We start from the raw sequence: 19,867 nt of genomic DNA, 5'->3' as shown, positions 1-19,867 counted from the left end.
TCCGCTCCTACAAATATGTAAAGAATACCAAATCAAATTAATAAGGCAACTAGGATGTCCCACATGATTTTACATACCACCAATCTTAACTCTGAAGTTGAGGTTGAGCCCCTTTGGGAAAGTTGCCTTACTGGATACATACTAAAATTTCAACATGGGATCAAATAAATCACATCTCTTTTATTCTTTTATTTTCCTCCTTGTGTGTTGGGATGGTTTAAACTTTGAAGAGCATTCTTCTACATACGTGCTCAACATAGAAAACAAGCAAGACGGTATATCTCTAGTCATTTCAAGGTTGAAATGAAGGTTTTGCAAGATTTTAATTTTATTAGAATAATGATGAAGATTAAAATTTCATATCGAATAATTAATTGAACTGACTAAAAATATATATAATAAAATAAATTAAAATAACTAATATATATAGCAATAGATCAGATGTAAATAATTAAGAATAACAATAAACAAAATCATAGTAACCTGATTTTAGAATTGTCCTTGATAAAAAAAATTTTGAAGGAGCTTCGTGCGTGAAGAACAATATAGAATTGGATAGAAAAAAGAAATAAGAATGTTGATTTCTTGCTTATAAAAAGCATATGTGATAGCTGCTAACTCAAAATTGGATGTCCATGAAGATCAAGATTCTTTTGTAGGGGTGAATCCTAGATTTTGATAATTGAGAATCATTCCCTTTTAATTTACGTTGAATGAATAATGAAACGACATTTAATTATAAGATAATAACGACTAACATTATCTCCAGATAAATCTGTGGCAGATGATATTGTCCGTTTGTCTTTCCTTTGGGTAATACCTTTTGGTCCGGTCACATTCCTTCGGAGTGTGGCATATCTGTTATTTTAGAAATTTAATTACAGCATAAGCGATTTTTTACATTTCTTCATATAACTTCACCATGTGTCTTGCCCACTTTTGCCCTATACAGATAGTTCCCTCTCTAATCGGTCAAATACTTTGGAGAAAGCACCAAAAAACAAACAAATTTGTTGGATCGATCACTTATGCTTGGAGTTCAAATTTCTATATAAACCTTCCTTCTCGTGTATATGAGGACTAATTTATTTGTGCTTCTCTAAAGCAGCCTTCTTTATAAAGATTCATTATTGGATGAAATGTAATTAATCATCTTCTACTTACCAAATTTTTGTCACTATAAAAATTTACATCTTATCTTAATAATCAATGATGCATTCGTTCTTTAGAATTCTTAAATTCGTCCATAATCTTAGGTATGCAAAACACCTACACACTGCCAAGCACAACGACTATTATCACCAATAAGAAGCACACTCCTACTTTGCGACTCTCCATTTGATAAGTCTAAACCTATTATTATAGTTTGTTGATATAGAGTCAACATGATAAAGAGTTTTAAGTTCATATTTAGACTTTCATCATTCATAGGATTTCCTGGACAAAAGCCATATATAGTGTGTATATCAATATCTTGAAAGGTAGCTAGCTATAGTGTCTTCATCATGAGTTTGAGACAAACATTTCAAACACATATGTTGGATGCCACCAAAATAATATTAGACAATGAAAATTGAAAGAATAAGTTAACAGTAAACAATATTAATGAAAAAATCTAAATCTAAATGGAAAAGAAGGTAATCAGAAGAGGATGCGACACTATAACATAAAAGGAAGACGAGAAAATATTAGACTAAGTCAAAGCTTCAACATAATCGCGGCATGAATCTGTTTCTCCCACAATATATATTATATATAAATTTGAATTACAAATAAATATTTTATTAAGCCTTCTCTGATTCATTTGCAACATAAATATAATTATAATTTCCAAATTTTTTTCCAAATTTTACAATTTTTATGTCCGATTACATATTAAGAAACCATGTTAATATGTATTATTCAAATTTTATTTATCGAATATCTTTTTAAGGACAAAAAGAAAAGAAAAAAAAAGTTTAATGAAGTAAAGTTTTCGCGAACCTTCTAACAACCTCCAGATTACGTAGAAGCTCTTAGGTGTGAAGCGGTTAATGGCCTACCGAATACACCTCCTCTTATCATCATTCATCACCCACATTCAATTAATGAATCCAACGGTTCAGATCTATCCACCTCTTTAAAAGAAACAGATTGGCTCCTACCATGTGTTCCTCAATTCTGATTGGTCCACGTCATTAAATAGGACATGCACAAAAACAATCAGCTCCAAATACGTGCAAAATGACATGGCAGCACCTCATTGGCTCATACATCAACTTCTCTCATATCTGATTGGTCCATGTCATCATCCATGACACTGTTCGTCAAAATTCAAAAAAGAAGACCGACCTTCTTAAGTTTTCTAATTCCCTTAATAGAAGAGAGTTGCAGAGAAGGAGGCTCGCAACTATATATAGCAGCCGCAGGGCTTCAATTGTTGATCGGAAAAATTAGAACTACCTGTATCTGTGATCGGAGAAGAGAAACGAAGAAGACATTGTTCGTTTTGGATCTACGAGCTATGGCTACTGCGTTGAAGAGACGCGCATCCTCCATCGTTTTCGCAATCGTTCTATTCGGTAAGCATTTCTATCCTTTTTCTCTGGCTGCTTCGTTTCCGTATATATTGAAATTTGAGCTAATTAAGTCTTTTTCAAAAGAATTGCTGTGTAGAGATTAGGAAAATGAGGAGAATTGAATCGAGTGACGCAACAAATCAACAATGATTAACTGCAAATTCAATGTGTTAGTTGTAGTTGGTTTTGATATGTCTATGTCTATGTATGTGTATCAGTTCTCAGATCTGCTACGTAGTTTTTTCAGAAGAGTTTCTGTGTATGATATGCATGTTTTTTTTGGAGAGATTATGCAATGAGTAGAATTGAATCGAGTGACACGAATCAACAATGATTGACTGCAAATTCGACGTGTATTACTTTTTCGATGTGTTAGTTGTAGTTAGTTTTGATATGTCTATGTATATGCATCAGTTCTCAGATCTGCTTCGTAGTTTTTCATGAGAATTGATGTGTATGATATGTACGTTTTTTGAGGGATTATGCAATGAGTAGAATTGAGTCAAGTGACACAACGAATCAACAATGATTAACTGCAAAGTTGATGTGTGTTAGAGATTGATGTTTTAGCTCTAGTTAGTTTTGTTATAACTATGTATCAGTTCTCAGATCTGCTACCAGTTTGGTCATTTATGTGTATTTGTTTCGATAAAGCCATCCAGATTCAAGAGTGTCGATTTTGATTTCCGGTTATTTTCCTCTTTTGTGGCAATGATGACCTTATTACACACTTGTAGTAGTGCCATTGGTATAGGGTCTTTCGTTTTAACTGTTAATTGTGTAAATAAGGGGGTAACTTGAGCAATTTTGATTGGACTAATTTTATTTTTATTTTGAGTCTCTTAAGTAATGGTAAATCCTGAATCAATACGTAATATATTTGATCATTCTGATTTCTCCATTTAGCTACATTTTTATGTCAACACGTGCTTCAATATGGTAATAGTAAAACTAACTATGTTTTCTTAGCGAAAGAAAGAATAGAGGGTTTAGCAACTGCATGAAGAAAAAACATTTAATGAACTTGTTAAACAAGTAATAGCTGTACATCCAAATTGGTCCCAACAATGTTCATGAAGTTTTTTGATCTCTGCAAAATCTTTTCCTTTTCCCAGAAATTTTTGCCATTTCAACAAGTAATAATTGTAGATTGACAAAGTCATATACAATGCACTAATCGGGTAGTTGGGTTTGTGAACAGGGAGCTTGTTTGCATTTTCTATAGCTAAAGAAGAAGCTACCAAATTAGGAACAGTTATTGGTATAGATCTTGGAACAACTTATTCTTGTGTTGGGGTTTACAAAAATGGACATGTTGAGATCATAGCTAACGACCAAGGTAATCGTATCACCCCTTCATGGGTAGCCTTCACTGATGGTGAGAGACTGATTGGTGAAGCAGCTAAAAATCAAGCGGCTGTTAATCCAGAGAGGACTGTCTTTGACGTCAAAAGACTTATTGGGAGAAAGTAAGGCCTTGTTCTTTATTTTGTTGTGTGAAAGTCTTATCTTATATAATTATGATTTTGACAACTTGTCTCTGTGATAGGTTTGATGACAAAGAAGTACAGAGGGACATGAAACTTGTACCCTATAAGATTGTTAACAAGGATGGGAAACCATATATCCAAGTTAAGATCAAAGATGGGGAGACCAAGGTCTTCAGTCCTGAGGAGATCAGTGCTATGATTCTGACCAAGATGAAAGAAACAGCGGAAGCTTACCTTGGAAAGACAATCAAGGATGCAGTTGTCACTGTTCCAGGTATCATCAAACATTTCCTGTTTCAGATAGATAATAGCTACTTCCAAACTTTGGTGTCATACAATTGCTGAGCATATGCGTCCATCTCTTTCGAATATGCAGCATACTTCAATGACGCCCAAAGGCAGGCCACTAAGGATGCAGGTGTCATTGCTGGTTTGAACGTGGCAAGAATCATTAATGAACCAACTGCAGCTGCCATTGCCTATGGATTAGATAAGAAAGGTGGTGAAAAGAACATCCTTGTCTTTGACCTTGGTGGTGGCACATTTGATGTTAGTATCCTTACTATTGACAATGGTGTTTTTGAGGTTCTTGCCACAAATGGAGACACTCATCTAGGAGGTAATAATGAATTTCAAAGAACCAGATTAATGACTTCAATCTTACCATCAGTCTTGTTCACAAGTTGTCTGTTGTTTCTCGCAGGAGAGGATTTTGATCAGAGAATTATGGAGTATTTCATTAAATTGATAAAGAAGAAGCATGGTAAGGACATTAGCAAGGATAACAAGGCTTTGGGAAAGCTCAGGAGAGAAGCTGAGCGTGCCAAGAGAGCCCTGAGCAGTCAGCATCAAGTCAGGGTGGAGATTGAGTCTCTATTCGACGGTGTGGATTTCTCTGAACCACTTACTCGGGCTCGTTTTGAGGAGCTGAACAATGATTTGTTCCGGAAGACAATGACTCCTGTTAAGAAGGCTATGGAGGATGCTGGTCTGGCAAAGAACCAGATTGATGAGATTGTCTTGGTTGGTGGAAGTACCAGGATTCCAAAAGTTCAACAGCTTTTGAAAGATTATTTTGATGGCAAGGAGCCTAGCAAGGGTGTCAACCCTGATGAAGCAGTTGCTTATGGTGCAGCTGTACAAGGAGGAATCTTGAGTGGAGAAGGAGGTGATGAAACCAAAGGTAATGCTTCTTCCAGACTTATTTCAGTCATTTGATACTGGAGAATTTTCCAAGGCAAAATTGACATTTTCTTTCGAATTTTGACCAGATATTCTTCTCTTGGATGTTGCTCCACTGACTCTTGGTATTGAAACTGTTGGAGGAGTGATGACAAAGTTGATCCCAAGAAACACTGTCATTCCTACTAAGAAGTCTCAAGTCTTCACAACTTACCAGGACCAGCAGACAACAGTCACAATTTCGGTATATACTTTTAAGACTATTTTCCTAATTTGCTGAATGTGTTGCGCAAAACTCAAGAAGAAGAATTATATGGCTCTTCTGACTTGAAATTCTCACCTCCAGGTCTTCGAAGGTGAACGCAGTATGGTAAAGGACTGTAGACTGCTCGGGAAATTTGACTTAACAGGAATACCTCCAGCTCCAAGGTACTTATCCAACTAGTTTTGATAGAGAGTATTTCAGGAGTTGCATTTGCCTGCTTGACTAATTTTGTTTTTTTGCTCTTTTCAACAGAGGAACACCTCAAATCGAAGTTACTTTTGAGGTTGATGCCAATGGTATCCTGAACGTGAAAGCTGAAGATAAAGCCTCTGGAAAGTCAGAAAAGATCACCATCACCAATGACAAAGGTCGGTTGAGTCAAGAAGAAATTGAACGTATGGTCAAGGAAGCTGAGGAGTTTGCTGAGGAGGACAAGAAGGTGAAAGAAAGAGTTGACGCCCGAAACAGCCTTGAGACATACGTATACAACATGAGGAACCAAATCAATGACAAGGACAAACTTGCAGACAAGTTAGAGTCTGAGGAGAAGGAGAAGATTGAAACCGCCACAAAAGAAGCACTTGAATGGTTGGACGACAACCAGAGTGCTGAGAAGGAGGATTACGAAGAGAAGCTGAAAGAAGTTGAGGCAGTGTGCAACCCAATTATCACGGCTGTGTATCAGAGGTCAGGTGGAGCACCAGGAGGTGCTAGTGAGGATTCCAACGAGGATGATGATTCACATGACGAGCTGTAATGGAATTTGGAATTTGTAGGTTAATAGTTTTCTGTTGTTCCCAAATAGATATAAATACAACTTTTGTTATGATTTCGCTTGTAATTTCACCTTATGAAGGGTAGAACGGAGAACAACTTGGAAGAATCCGTGAGTGTAATGTCGCTCAGGTCTCTTTCTTCTTGTTCATTTTTTCGTACACCTGTATAGAGACGTGATTTTATTCAGAGGTCAAATTTCTTATATTCATTCCGCTGCCAAGCATTGAGTTTGACTATAATGGTCTATTTTGTTTTCACTGTCAAAGCTTTTGACAAAGGCTACCAGCCTAGATGGTCAAAACTTACCTATATTGAGTGTTTACGACATATCAATATATGGATGTCTTCCATTAAAATATAAAATTCCTTTCAACTTTAATTAATATGTACTTTTACTTAATTATCCAAGGAGAAGTGATATGGAGAACCTTCAAACCCCAAGAATTTCGTAATCAATGTTCAACTAGATACAACAATGATTCGGTTGTGATTTTATGGAAGAATCCATTTTGTAGGCCACTAACCATTTTTTTAGTTTTATAACTTTTTTATAAGAGATCTTTAATTTCACACGCAAGATTTAAAAAGGTTATTTTTTTCTTTCTATTCAATTTGTAAGTGGCCAAAAAAATTCATTTCCTTGCCAAGCATAGGAGCTTCGTTACTGTCATCAGGGGCCAAAATTTTAAATACTCCCTTTATTTTAATTTATGTTATCCTAATTGCTTTTTAGTCTATTAAAATACATCTCTTTCTAAAATAAATAAATTTAACTTAATTTATCCTATAAGCAAGGAAAAACACACTCTTCTGACAAAACACCTTGCTCAACATTTATCACACCATTCTAAAGGATTGGAAGTGTTTTAATACACAAAGTTACAGAAGTTTAAAATATTTTTAAAAATTTTATGTCCAATCAAGTAGACTCAAATTAAAACAGAAGTTATATTTTAACTACCCAAGTAAGTTAGCTTCAAGATCAAGTGGTCAAGTGAGAACAACTGAGGATGGCTATTGACGGAAAATTGTGGACATTTTCCTAACCGCACTTCGCATTAGAGATCCAATCATTTGCATATGATGAATTAGTAGAGGGCCCGAGGTCGTGATCATGAGATATTTTACAAATTACATGTCTAACAAATAATTTAAAACACAACCAGATAATGTAACTGATAATAATATTTTAACTTCCAATTTCCAATTAGAAACAATGTTACCCTGACATTAAGGGTAAGCAACCAATGTAGTAACCCCAAAAGCAAAACAATCAATCACTAATTTTAAGTCTAGTGATTTGTTTCTTGAAGTGGCAATCTTATTGCTCCATGCTCCATTTATAAGTGACAGCACAGAAGCTACAAAAGATAGCATGCTTTACTTTACTAAAATCTAGAAGAGAAAATCCCTTCCTGGAAAGATGGTAAATAGGTGGCTACATAAGCATGTACAGCAGTAACATAATTGATCAGTAGAAAAGAAGAAAAAAAGGACAAAATACGCTGTACGTTAGTTGTGGACAGTGGCCTGCTGCAACCAAGGCCAGTGAAACTCACAGACATCACGAGGGAAGTCACCTTCATTATCCTTGATCTCTACGTCAGCACCATGCTTTACGAGAAATTCAGCAATATCTTCCCTTTCACAAACAGCAGCATAATGCAGTGCCGTCTGGCCCTCAAGGTCCTTCAGTGATCAAAATAACAAGAATTTGTAATCCAATGTATCCAACACAAGCAGGAAACTAGAAGCACCCACAAACATTGGAAACAAATTGAAGAAGTAAGAGCTTCAATGCTTATAACCAAGTTCTACAAATGCTAACCTTCAACTAAAGAATTTGCAGCCTCACAAAGCTCTAGTCTAATATTTCCCAAGGTACAGGACCTTTTGGGAAACAACTTTGGATGAAGACCACTTCGATTTAGCTCTCTATGACAATTCCACTAGCCAAGAATTACATCGTGTACACCCTTTTTTATTTTGATGACAAGAGAAACCCGCAGTCGCTACTCTTTGGGTTTGCACAAGGTAAAATTCCCACTCCTATGCAATAGCTCGCAAATCACACATGAGAGGTAACCAGCACCAGGCTAAGCTCAACCCAAAAGGCAAACCCCTTGCTTTCGCTAGCAAGGGGTTTCGAACTTGAGATCTCCAACATGGAAGTCCCAAGCCCAAACCACTGGGCCACCCCGAAGGATCACCCATTTTAATTATGTTTCGAGTGATATTAGAATTTTAGGTAGAACAAGACTGTTTCCTATACTGCACTTGCGTTTTGAGTGACATTAGTTTTTTCATGTAAAATTAGTGATTCTTATGCACCACTTGTATTTTGTGTCCATTACGTTTCCTTTAAAACATAGACCACACTTGAGAGTGTGCTTGATGTTAGGGTTTTCATTAAACCATCTGCCTCACATGTACTTGAGTGTGTTCTGGCACACTATTGGCCTCATCATCTTGCTTTTTGTGATTAGATGGTCAGATAATGCAATTTTAAAATTCACTAAGTTTAGTAAAGCTTTCAGCACAGTAGTCTTCTTTACTCTCTCTCTCTCTCTCTCTCTGCAAATCTTGCATCTATGTTGCTCTTTGCCTCTCTTTAAGTTCCAATATAATGACAAATTCTCAAAAACACTATATTTAAGAGAGTTAGGGGAAGAAAGAGAAAGAGGAGAGGATGAATATACAAGAAAATTACAGCTACATCAAGTAAGGTTATGACTCTTACGATTTCAAATGAAACAAATCATGCAAAAAAATACAAGCCCCACAAAGCATATATATAACAAATCACAGAACCGAAACAATATTAGGGGTTCGACGAAATGATGCAAAATTATATGCACATTGGCTGTATTGAAAACTATATGTACCTTGGCATTTACATCCGCATTCCTGCTTAAAAGCAATTTAGTGATGCTGAGATGACCACGATCTACAGCCCAGTGTAAGGGGGCACGGCCCTCACTGTCTGGAATCATTTCAAGAAACAACTTTTAATCAGGAGGAACATCAACCAAACAGAAAGACAGCAAAATAAGCACTACAAGTTCTTCATAGACATCATTCAAACTCCGGGATCTTGAGTCACACTCACCCACACCCTAAACCCATCCTCAGAGTCGGTTATCAATTAAAAACCATAAGCAATGCATATAATAGTGAATCAAACATATCAACATTAAAGCACCACAACTAGACTTCAAAAGAACTTATGTATCACATTGAGAACCAACCTTTCACATTCACAGGAACGCCACTCTCAATGCACTTAAGCAAGTTCTCGTCGTCCCCTTCTCGTGCAAAGGCATGTATCTCTTCCAATTTTCTGCAAAGAAAACAGCGAGCATGTGATTTATCAGATATCTTCTTCCCTAAGTATTATAAATATTACAAAGTAGACACATAGAGATAAAAGACAAAACAAACAGAGAAAGTTGCACAACTTGAAATTCACTAACAAAGTACAGCTTGTTCAAAAGTTCATTCCCCAGATAAACAACAAAAAAGTAGAAGTTAAATAAGGATAAGAACTTGTTAAGATAATGATTAGATGCTGTTACTTTGTTAGCACCATTTGCCTCCAGTGCAGGAAAAAAAATTAAGATTGAAAGACAAATAAACTCTATAAACAAACAAGAATATCAGAATGAAACTCCAAAGAATGTTTCTGCTTTTTGTTGCCAAGACAAACTAGTTATAGGCTATCACACTGTAATAGAAGAAGGGCGACAATAAATAAAAGAACCACACCGTACCCAGTACCCATTTGACAGAAGGCGAAAAGAACAATGCCTTAATTAAAGTTAAAACTATCAAACCAATTAGTGAAAGGTCTTCAGGGTTAGAACTCACATAAAGTTTGATTGATTCAAGCAAAGCTGGAGATCTCCTTCGACAGTTGTAATTTTAGGTAGAAAATTCAACTATAACTGGGGTTGGGTAGGACAAAAAAAGGAACAGAACCATGGCATACTTATATACAAACATTTAATTCTAATTTTGTTCTCTCCTCCTCTACCAGTTTGGTAGTACTCCATATGCTTACTAGAAGAAGATGAGTTGCTTAGTCTTTGTTAGGAGAAAATTTGAATCCAAAGTATTTCAATAGTATTAAAATAGGGTCCTAACATAAGTTGGGTTATATAAAATGCATTAAAACCTTCCCTTAAAGAAAGTGCAGCACTTATTGGGGTGGCTTGAAATAACACATATGGATATTTTTCAGGACAAAGGGAGTGCATGATTCCCCGCGAGGGGAACGTTTAAATTTGTCATGCAAGCCACATTTTAAAGCAAAATCAGACTGCAAAAGTTCAAGTTCAAACAAGTTAAAGAACCTTACAACTCATTTTCGGAATCCTCCTCATTAATGAAGGAACTGAAAACTGGTCCCATTGGCCCTCTAGAATCTGCATTATGTGCACCACTACTTTCTTCGCCCTTCTTTTTCTATTTGAGCATGTCGAGGAGGCCAAGAAATAATAAGAAGACATCAGGGAGAAGAAAAAGAAGTAGAATTATTATTTTTATTTAGAACAGGCAAAGACATGAATGATTGCTATTAATAACAAAGATGCATGTCTTACATTTGCAGACCCATCAAGCCAGGAAGGAAATAACTCAGTCACGATATCAAGATACTTCTCCATGGCTTCTTCAGGAGGCATGGCACCCAATTTCTGCCATGCTTGCCTAATGCATGATCAAAGCAAATCTTAGCATCAGTCATATTAGAGAGACCAACCAAATATACTACTAATAACTTAGAAAACATTTGATCTATCAAAAGAGGATTTTTCTTCTATGACCTTACTCATTTCACTATAAAAGATTTGAGAAAGGCAACCAGCATAGTAGATGTTATATTTCAAACAGGATTACAAGGAGAAGAGAGATCCACATATCCAAATAGTTAAAAGGATATAAGATACTCATTTGAAGTGATGAGCTATATGAAAAGTTACTGCCAGAATGTTTTAGAAAGAAAAACTCTTTCTCAAGCCAGATCACGTCATTGAGATCTGAGAAAAATACCTTTCTCATGCCTTGGAGGATTTCTTTTTCTAGATGATAACTATAGCGGAATCACGTCATGAAGATGCCACAAGCAACATTATTCGAAACAACCTAGAAATGAGAACTTGTTTTTCCAAGCAAGGCTACAGAGAAGTCCTTGGGAACTTCCACTTATCTCATCCCTTATTATCATCCTATTGTTTATCATAACTAGCAGTAAATTTTTGTAAATAAATTTCATAAGCTCTATCATTCAACATTCCACTAAGGAAACAATAGCCTTTAGTTGCTTATCCTAATAAGTCTTGGGCACAATATGATTCACTATATTTCAAGTTACTTAGGCCACGGCAAAGTGTATCCTCCTGCACCGGTAATATAGCATCAGCATCTAGTCATAGTACCCTATCAAGGTATAACTCTGTTTAACAAAAAACTCAAACCACTTAATTTGCTAATCACATGTATCATAAAAGTTCACTTGAGTTATTTTTCCTTTATTATGCTAACAAAGACATGGAACCTGATATCTTATATAGATCCAATTGTGCTTTTTCTCTGTCACTAAAGCAGAGTATCAGATTCATCAACAAGATGTGTCAAACTATCTATGTCATAAAGTAAGCAAATGAAAATCTAAACTAAGACAGCAAAAACAATTAAAGGCGGATTTTGGAGAGCATTACCATTTGGCACGAGCAGTCATTTTAAGAGCCGATGGCTGTGGAGCAGTGCAAGGCCCCTCAGTCGCAATCTTATAAAGTCCATAGAGCTGAAGTTGCACCTCATTTGATACCTTATGCGACCGATCAGCTGCAGTAGCAGCCACAAACGCTGTCGCAGCACTAAACGCCTCATCCAACTCAGTACTTTCTACACCTTCCCAATCATCATCGCTGTCTTCACCACCACTCACCGAACTCTCTTTCAAACCGCCGTCGTTCCTCTGAATTAACGGCTCGGCATCTTCTAAAACCACGGTAGTATCAGTATCCTCCGGTGATCTTTTCGGTTCAGCCTCGTAGGAATCGGCGCGCGTAATCCGGAGATTTTCATCACGGAAAGCGAAGATAATAGAGAAGAGCTTGGCGAGAAGGAAAGAGAAAATGACACCGAAGATTACCGACTGTAGATACTGCTGCCAATCGGCCATGATTATTGAAGTGGAAAGAAGAATTCAAAACCCTAGATCGTCGGAATATATAATATATATGGTGAAATAAATAGAAGCAAAAAAAATGAAAGAAGAAAAGGGACGGCAGGGATAGCTGAGCTTGGCAGTAGCAAAAAAGGAGAAAATCAAATTGTTGGCAGTTATTATCGGGATCGTTATATTGTACATAAGTTATAATAAGTACTACACAATGACATGTATTTATACTCCATATAATATAAATTTTTATTATTTAATTATAATTAATGTGATACATTTCAGCATATTTAAATTAAGATAATTTGTTAATGTGATACATTTCAATGTTTAGACAACTTAAACTATTTTCTAAATTTGATATGTATATTTTTTATTGTAATATAAAATTTCAAATATGTTTTACTTTGTGTAAATATTATATTACTAATGATTTGTGAAACATATTTATTTTAGGAATATAATACAACTCATTTTTATTTTAGGTGTCCAACTTTGAATATTGGACATGTAATTTAATATAATTAAGAATTTTTTTAATCTTATGATCTTAAATTTTAAAGATTTTGTGTAATGTATCAAATGTCTTTAAATTTTGTGGTTGTGTGAGTTGTTGTACTTAATGAGTTAGAACTAAATATAAAAGGGTATATTTTATTTTAAACAAACTAAAAATGAAATAAGATACCTAAATTAAAATGGAGAGAGTAATAATTAAAGAATAAAGTCCCAATCCTGCAATAATAGATTACTGAGTTGGTAATTGAAATTTAAGATGATTTAATATCGTCTAAACTTATAGAGACGAATGTTCAAATATATTTCATTATATATGATTCGCGATTAGGTTGATTTAAATTTTACAAGGTACAAGTATATAATGTAGCTCATAATGATGTGTTAGCGTATGTACTTTTAGTCACGTTTCGCTAGCATTTGACCCTGAGTTCTCAATATTATTGACAAGTAATTTTTTGGTGTAGTTTTGGTTAAGTTTTATCATGCGTTTGACCACAAATTTTTCTAAGAATATTTGACTGTTTTAAAAATATTAATTTGTATCCGTAAGTTCTAAAAATTATTAAAAATACTCATAAGTTTGTGTTATCATTTTATAATGAACATGTTCCATTAAAAAAAATCTTACAATATAATTGATAACAATCAACAACGACAAAATAATAATATGGGCAAGAGCAATATATTAATTGAATTAAAAACAAATTATTCTTTTTTTTCAATCTTGTCACTCAAACTATTTTTTTCCGGATGATGTAATAACAAACTATTTTTTTATAAAATCTTACCACACTCTACGAACAATCTCTTCCCGACAATAAATAATGAGTGTTTTTATAAAATATAAAAATTTGAGGTAATTTTTAAATTTTTAAAAACTAAAACTTGGGAATTGGGATATTTGCCAAGTAATGACAAATTATATGGTCAAACACCAGTTTCCAAATTTTTTCCAAGTTTTTTCCAAAAATTATTTGGAGCCAAACGGCACCTTCAATTGCTCTGTCATTACAGTTCTGGGCGTGTTGTGTTGAGTCCCCCATGGAACTTTTCGAGCTTGAGTTAGAGCATCTTCAACCATAAAACCAAATTTTACACTAAAGTTGGTGTAAATCAACTCCAATCTATTGTACTAAATTTTACACCCAATTTTTTTTTCTCTTCATTATTATATTATTATTTCTTATTTTATTTATATTTTCTTATTTCATAAAACAATTTTTTTTAAAAAAAACATTCACTATATATAATTTTCATATTGTTTCAAATTATAGACGTTTAATATAAAATTATTTTATATCATAATTTTTTAAATAATATAAATTGCTAGCAAATATTAAATATTATACATAATAATGGATAACACAAATAAAAGTGAAATCATTAACGAAATATAATTAAATAAACATTACACAATTAAAAATTTTATTTTAAGTTCTACATGAATATTCAACTTTTAAGATCACTACGGTGCTTCCATAAATGCTCTATTAATGCACTGCGTAGTTCAAAATGAGCTTCTTTGTCCTTAATTTTTTATGTCGAGCAAGTTTGTTGCTAGTTTGTTGAATGTTTATTATTTTCAATAATTCTAAAGTACATTGTATTATTTATCCACCAATTTATATTTTTGCATATTTAATTTTTGTCAAGTTTAATTATACTTATATCCAATTCAAATTTATAGTAGAATTAACATAAATTTAATTTCAAAAAAAATCAAATAAAGGAAAATAATATATAAAAAAATTAAAATTTTAATCTAAAATTAATATTATAACAATATTATGTAAAACTAATAAAATATGAATAAAGGACAATTGGTGTGATGAATAGTGTAGGACCAAATTTGGTGCTACACAATTCACACGCCAAATTTGGTGCAAAATTTGGCATGGGTTGGAGCAAAATTTTACGCTAAATATAACATTTGGTGTAAAATTTGGCATGGATCGGAGATGGCCTAAGCATAGGATCCATTTCTTTAACGCAGTATGAGCTCGGACAATGTTGGGACTCCCATATTGGATTTGTTTGCAGTCGAAAGTCGAATCCCAACGCAGAGACATAATCAGGTTCCTCTGTAATGCTTCCTTACTTGTCCCTGATTTCCCCTTAGCAGGCGCTGGTGTTGTTTGATTCACAGGTGCAGCCTTTGGTGTCGGGCACGACGGAAAATTCGCTTATTGCCTGCAAGCCGGAGGCAATTTCACAAGCACATCAAGCACACGAACAGAAGGATTAACAAATTTGTTCTGCTAATAGTGTTACTATGATCAGTATTGGCAGCAGCATTAGCTACTGTTGGATGTAGGATTCCTATGTCATAGACTGGCGTCATATCAGGTTTGAACAACCCAAAATTTCTTTCACATGTTGGCCCTGGCTTTAAGTCCTCGTTGAAGAGCGCGAAAATGTAGGTTTCAAATGTCCTGTTGGGCATTAGTGGTGTCCCAATTCCAGACATCACGTGCTGTATGAGCTTTCTGTTGTATTCCGCAGCGCTTCCAGTGTCTACTCCTGCTTGCCCTGGATCTCCTCTCGATGGCCATCCAGTTTCAGCTATGACAATCTCAATGTCTTCGAAATCCAGGAGCTTCAGGGCTGAAAAAACTGCATCTAATTGCGCATCCAACATGTTTGTGTAGGTGAGTCGTGTGGTCTCGTCGAAGACCCCTGGATTAGGCCTAAAGAGTGCATAATCAAGTGTGTCATCAGAAGAATCAAAAAATGGATATGGGTTTATCATGAATGGTGAATTAGTAGCTCTAAGGAACTCAAGCAATGGCTTGAGAATATGGATGTCGTATCCTGATCTAAATTTCCCAGTGGAAGGTGGGCTTGAATTTGAGAGTATACCTAGGAAATGTGGAGTAGAAATTTGGATGTGACGATCCAAGGACTTTTCAACAAGGGCAACCTGGAGGGTTTCCATAGCAGGGACTAGGCTCACAATAAGTAACTTGTTGGCAGTTGAAATTACTTCGTTGCCAACAAGTATTCTCACTATGTTGGTGGCAGGGACGTAAGGCAGGACGTTAATTTCCACCCATTGTTGGGCAAAACTCAACATGGTAAGCTGCGGAATTAGATCATTGGGGACGTTTACAGTCACAGCAACGCCAGTGCGAGCAAACGCTTTCAAGATTTCTGGGTTGGCATCAAAGAGTCTCACACGACGGATAAAGGTGGATTCACGGAGGAAGCTCGCAACTTGGACTGGGGGAGGGAGGTCGTCAGCAACTGTACCATAATTGACACCAATTGTTCCTTCAACTCCTATTATCAAAAAAGAAGTTCGAATTATATCCACTGACAGTGTATATAAAACACATGTTGTATTGTTGTTGAATATAATGCGTCACTCGCTTACCTTGAAGGAAAATTGGTGCAAGAAGGACAAGAAATGCGCCGAGCAGATGAGCCAGGGGTGTGTTGGAAACCTTATCCATTGCTCGGCTTGGTCGTCACAGATTGCTGCAACATTTTTTATGTCTGCATGTCAGCAGCTTGGATGAAGAAAGGCACCTGTTTGGGATGCTTTCCTTCAGAAATGGGCGTTCCAGCTGAAGTTCTGGAGTGTCAAATTAGGCAAGGAATATTCATGGGCCGCCCCTCCTATTGGATGGGAATTTTTTCTTTTATGCTTTCGTCAATGTGGGATTGAGATATATCTATTTGCTAAACAGTAAGGAATATACTTTTGAAGTTTGGATAAATTCAAAAAAAAATTCACTTCTCCTTCTCCTCTGTGCTGAACAGTACGGAAGAAAAAGGGATTTATATACTTTTTGAAGTTTGGATGAACTTTCACTAAAGAAATAAGAAAAAAAAATGAGAAAAAGAAATGCTCAACTGGGTAATTTCACCAACTCCAATTGTTCAGACTTCAGAGTTCCAATTGGAGAAAATTACAGAATGATTTGCTTATAAAAGACCAAACACATAAGTCCATCAGTTGAAAGTTGATGCTTAATTAGACTATCAGGTATAAACGATGTAAGTTACAAGGAGAGTTCAATCTTAGTTGCCATTACTAGGATAACTCACTCGCTCACTTTGTTATACCAAATTGACAAATATACTAGTAGCAGCTTACATTCAATTATTCCACGGAGAATGGAAGATGAATCAAGTACGAGAAAACTGGACAATAGCATAAGGTTATCGACATCCCAAGTTTACTCTCCCTTCTTCGTTAATAGTTTTATTCGTGCATATCTTCTGTAGATCAATGTAGCCAATGATTGTGTCCTCAAAATCTGCACCATCAAGTTGTGCATCATTAAAGGTAGATCCAGATAGCACAGTGTTCTTAAATGAAGCTCCCTGGAGGTTGGCTTTCCCAAAGTTCACCCGATCGAGAACAGCATTCGAAAAGTCTGTCCCTGTATATACTGAAGAGTCAGATTTCCAACTTTGAAGAAAAGGAAACCATTCAAAACAAGGAATACACATATAGAAAGCTTAAGCTATTCTTTAGCCCTCCCCAACGAGACATAATAGTAGTGGTTGCCAAATTTACCCATGGCTACTGTCAAAAATAAGAGAAAGCCTTGAAGGGAAATACTACCATGATTTGCTAAAACATATATACTCCAACAAACACTTCAGCATCAATTGGTTTTGTTTCAGCAAAGAGCAGAATAAGAAAGCTGGAAAAAAAAGAAGCCGTACTTAATCTCTACCAAAACATGGGTCTCCTATAAAGATGCTTGAGCTTAACTTAAATTCAGAAAACAACATCCATCCGATATGCAAGTAGTTTTGACGAGAAAAGAGTTATTCTTATTAGTCAGTTGGCGAGGCAATAATAAGATCACAGGTGTTCAATCTCATTTTCCATTTCATTTTTCTCAAACACTGAGTAGTTGAAAAGTACTCAATCAATTTGCAAATTACCACATAATTCCTACTGTCCCAACCGGCCTTAACATTAGAGGCAAATTACAAATTGAAGGACATATGTCATATAAGCAGGTTGGGCCTCAATATAAATATCATGAAATACTAAGTTACCATTACCATGTACAGGAATGTTTGGACATATATATCTTATAATAATTCAATCAGCCGCACTCGATATTTCCTTTATTTCTTGCATTTCTTTTTAGTTTTAGCCTTTTGCTTTTTCAGTCGCCTTAAAAACACAAGGACAGAATATTTTTTCTACAAAAGTGAAATTTGAACTTACCCTTAAAACTAGCTCCAACAGCATAAGCCTTAGACATGATCACTTCAGACATGTCTGCACCATCAAATTTTGCATCAGACATGAGTGCTGCTGCAAGTGACTTCCCCTTGAGGTTAGTTTTCTCATTTGTGTAATCACAAAAGCGCAGATCAAGTGGTTTATCATAAACACCATTGGCTTGACCTATTGTGTTGCCAACAAAGGCACGTTCACACCTATTTGGATCTGTTGATAATGGAGGCAATCTCTGCAAAATCAACCCAAAATGTAAATAAATGATAATCTTGCATACATGTATGGACCTATGTCCAGTCCTGATAGATTAATTCTTTCTTTATTTTTATCAGGGGAAAAAGTTCAACATTGCCATTGTAGTATTCGAAGTTTCTCAATGTTCTGTTACCCTTTTGTCCATTCATTCCTTGCAATTACCAAATGGTCATTTCTTACCGCTCAATTTTCGACAATGCTTTAAAATTACCCTCAATTTGGAGCTCCATTAGGGGTCAAGGGTACGAAACTTTTTTCATATTGACGGAGGCAATATTAGACCAAAAGTCTAAAGGATGGCAAAGTTGCTCAATTTGGAACAAAAAATGGACAAATTTGACCCTTTTCCCTTTTATAAGACACTTGTACTTTCGTAAAACATCAAATATCCCAAATCCCGTCCAGCTCAAACCTCTAGATTTACGTACTTTCACATGAACAATATAGTTAATAAAAGTCTTAGATTCTAATACCTGACCAGTCATAAGAATGGTAAGATCTAAATGTACATGTAAGGAGTTAATCATCATGTGGATCGAAAAATTATATTTGAAATTTCTTAATGCTACCTGGATTAGGCTACTTATTTGCCAAACTAAAACTTAAATGGCGATAACCTTTTACGTGAATTGGCTCACACAATTTAACTTGGTATCAGAGGTCTTGGTTTAATTCTTAGGCGCATCGATCAACAAAATATTTGTAGGTAACTTAGCTACGAAAAGAACTATCCGCACATTTTAAACTAAAGAATTAAACGGATTTTAGATGAAGTTTAAGATGAGATGTAATTAACAACACAATTCAATCTCGAACCCGTGACCTATATGTAAACAAAACTAGAACATATTGATGGAAATATGTGAAATCGAATAGCAATAGAGTAACTTCAACCTGACCAGCAGCAATAACGGGAGAAACAGAAGAAAGTGCCCAAACAGCAAGGAATCCACAAGCAGCATTTCTAAGTTGCTTAAACTGAATTGAGCTTTCCTCAGTGTTGGAAGCTGCCTCCCATAGAAGATAAACGATATTCAGATGCGATTTCAGCTTGAACAGTATGAGAATTTCAGTATAAGAAAAATTAAAATGGGTAGAATCGTACCTGAACATTTGATGGATGAGTGAAGTTGCGAAGGGCTATAAATTGGGGAACGACGGAGAGAGTGAGATTTATACGGCAGAGGAATCGATATGGACGACGCCATTTTTCGTGAGTATTAATGCCAGCCCAGCACCTCCCTTCTTCTCATGGACTTATCCATTCATAACCCCAGAACTGTACATACATCTCCATCCGACGTGGCATCTAGACTCTCTTATTTTCCCGTTTCTTGCTTATAAAATACTCCTCCGCTTTTAATTTGATCGTGCCCGTTTGGATGGACTTAAAAAAAATAACTTTTATATACGAAGTGTTTTTAGAACTTT

At 35.4% G+C, this 19,867-nt stretch overlaps 4 protein-coding genes across 4 annotated transcripts; 1 reads left to right on the top strand and 3 right to left on the bottom strand.

Moving 5' to 3' along the window:
- Window positions 1–2,361: 2,361 nt before the first annotated feature.
- LOC129894069 (luminal-binding protein 5) lies at window positions 2,362–6,480 on the top strand. The gene is made up of 8 exons (XM_055969578.1): window positions 2,362–2,561; window positions 3,760–4,027; window positions 4,108–4,322; window positions 4,425–4,667; window positions 4,752–5,231; window positions 5,320–5,474; window positions 5,577–5,659; window positions 5,748–6,480. Exons 1-8 carry the CDS (start codon window positions 2,504–2,506, stop codon window positions 6,250–6,252), a joined length of 2,007 nt encoding a protein of 668 aa, XP_055825553.1. The 5' UTR covers window positions 2,362–2,503; the 3' UTR covers window positions 6,253–6,480.
- Window positions 6,481–7,439: 959 nt separating this feature from the next.
- Window positions 7,440–12,611, bottom strand: LOC129896009 (acyl-CoA-binding domain-containing protein 1). Its single transcript, XM_055971823.1, has 6 exons — window positions 11,990–12,611; window positions 10,874–10,979; window positions 10,630–10,736; window positions 9,521–9,612; window positions 9,158–9,255; window positions 7,440–7,961 (listed from the first exon to the last, which is right to left on the bottom strand). Exons 1-6 carry the CDS (start codon window positions 12,454–12,456, stop codon window positions 7,785–7,787), a joined length of 1,047 nt encoding a protein of 348 aa, XP_055827798.1. The 5' UTR covers window positions 12,457–12,611; the 3' UTR covers window positions 7,440–7,784.
- Window positions 12,612–14,851: 2,240 nt separating this feature from the next.
- LOC129896064 (glucan endo-1,3-beta-glucosidase) lies at window positions 14,852–16,819 on the bottom strand. The gene is made up of 2 exons (XM_055971881.1): window positions 16,346–16,819; window positions 14,852–16,251 (listed from the first exon to the last, which is right to left on the bottom strand). The coding sequence occupies exons 1-2, from the start codon at window positions 16,422–16,424 to the stop codon at window positions 15,182–15,184; spliced, it is 1,149 nt and encodes a 382-aa protein (XP_055827856.1). The 5' UTR covers window positions 16,425–16,819; the 3' UTR covers window positions 14,852–15,181.
- A 107-nt stretch (window positions 16,820–16,926) lies between these two features.
- LOC129896065 (thylakoid lumenal 17.4 kDa protein, chloroplastic) lies at window positions 16,927–19,744 on the bottom strand. Its single transcript, XM_055971882.1, has 4 exons — window positions 19,542–19,744; window positions 19,331–19,443; window positions 18,167–18,413; window positions 16,927–17,360 (listed from the first exon to the last, which is right to left on the bottom strand). Exons 1-4 carry the CDS (start codon window positions 19,642–19,644, stop codon window positions 17,137–17,139), a joined length of 687 nt encoding a protein of 228 aa, XP_055827857.1. The 5' UTR covers window positions 19,645–19,744; the 3' UTR covers window positions 16,927–17,136.
- Between the last annotated feature and the right edge of the window lie 123 nt (window positions 19,745–19,867).

The sequence above is a fragment of the Solanum dulcamara genome, chromosome 7, assembly GCF_947179165.1.
Source record: "Solanum dulcamara chromosome 7, daSolDulc1.2, whole genome shotgun sequence".
NCBI classification, from domain to species: Eukaryota; Viridiplantae; Streptophyta; class Magnoliopsida; order Solanales; family Solanaceae; genus Solanum; species Solanum dulcamara.
The sequence above is the reverse complement of the archived record's forward strand: the minus strand, read 5'-3'. Positions and strand labels throughout refer to the sequence as shown.

Coding starts and splice junctions, on each gene's coding strand:
- LOC129894069 (XM_055969578.1), top strand. CDS start 2,504: ATGGCTACTGCGTTGAAGAGACGCGCATCCTCCATCGTTTTCGCAATC. Junction 4,668..4,751: donor TGGAGACACTCATCTAGGAG/GTAATAATGAAT, acceptor TGTTTCTCGCAG/GAGAGGATTTTGATCAGAGA. Junction 5,475..5,576: donor AGACAACAGTCACAATTTCG/GTATATACTTTT, acceptor TCTCACCTCCAG/GTCTTCGAAGGTGAACGCAG.
- LOC129896009 (XM_055971823.1), bottom strand. CDS start 12,456: ATGGCCGATTGGCAGCAGTATCTACAGTCGGTAATCTTCGGTGTCATT. Junction 10,737..10,873: donor GGCTTGATGGGTCTGCAAAT/GTAAGACATGCA, acceptor ATGCTCAAATAG/AAAAAGAAGGGCGAAGAAAG. Junction 7,962..9,157: donor ATGCGGATGTAAATGCCAAG/GTACATATAGTT, acceptor TGATCACTGAAG/GACCTTGAGGGCCAGACGGC.
- LOC129896064 (XM_055971881.1), bottom strand. CDS start 16,424: ATGGATAAGGTTTCCAACACACCCCTGGCTCATCTGCTCGGCGCATTT. Junction 16,252..16,345: donor TGCACCAATTTTCCTTCAAG/GTAAGCGAGTGA, acceptor TTTTGATAATAG/GAGTTGAAGGAACAATTGGT.
- LOC129896065 (XM_055971882.1), bottom strand. CDS start 19,644: ATGGCGTCGTCCATATCGATTCCTCTGCCGTATAAATCTCACTCTCTC. Junction 19,444..19,541: donor CTCATCCATCAAATGTTCAG/GTACGATTCTAC, acceptor TATGGGAGGCAG/CTTCCAACACTGAGGAAAGC. Junction 17,361..18,166: donor TGTTGGAGCTAGTTTTAAGG/GTAAGTTCAAAT, acceptor CAGTATATACAG/GGACAGACTTTTCGAATGCT.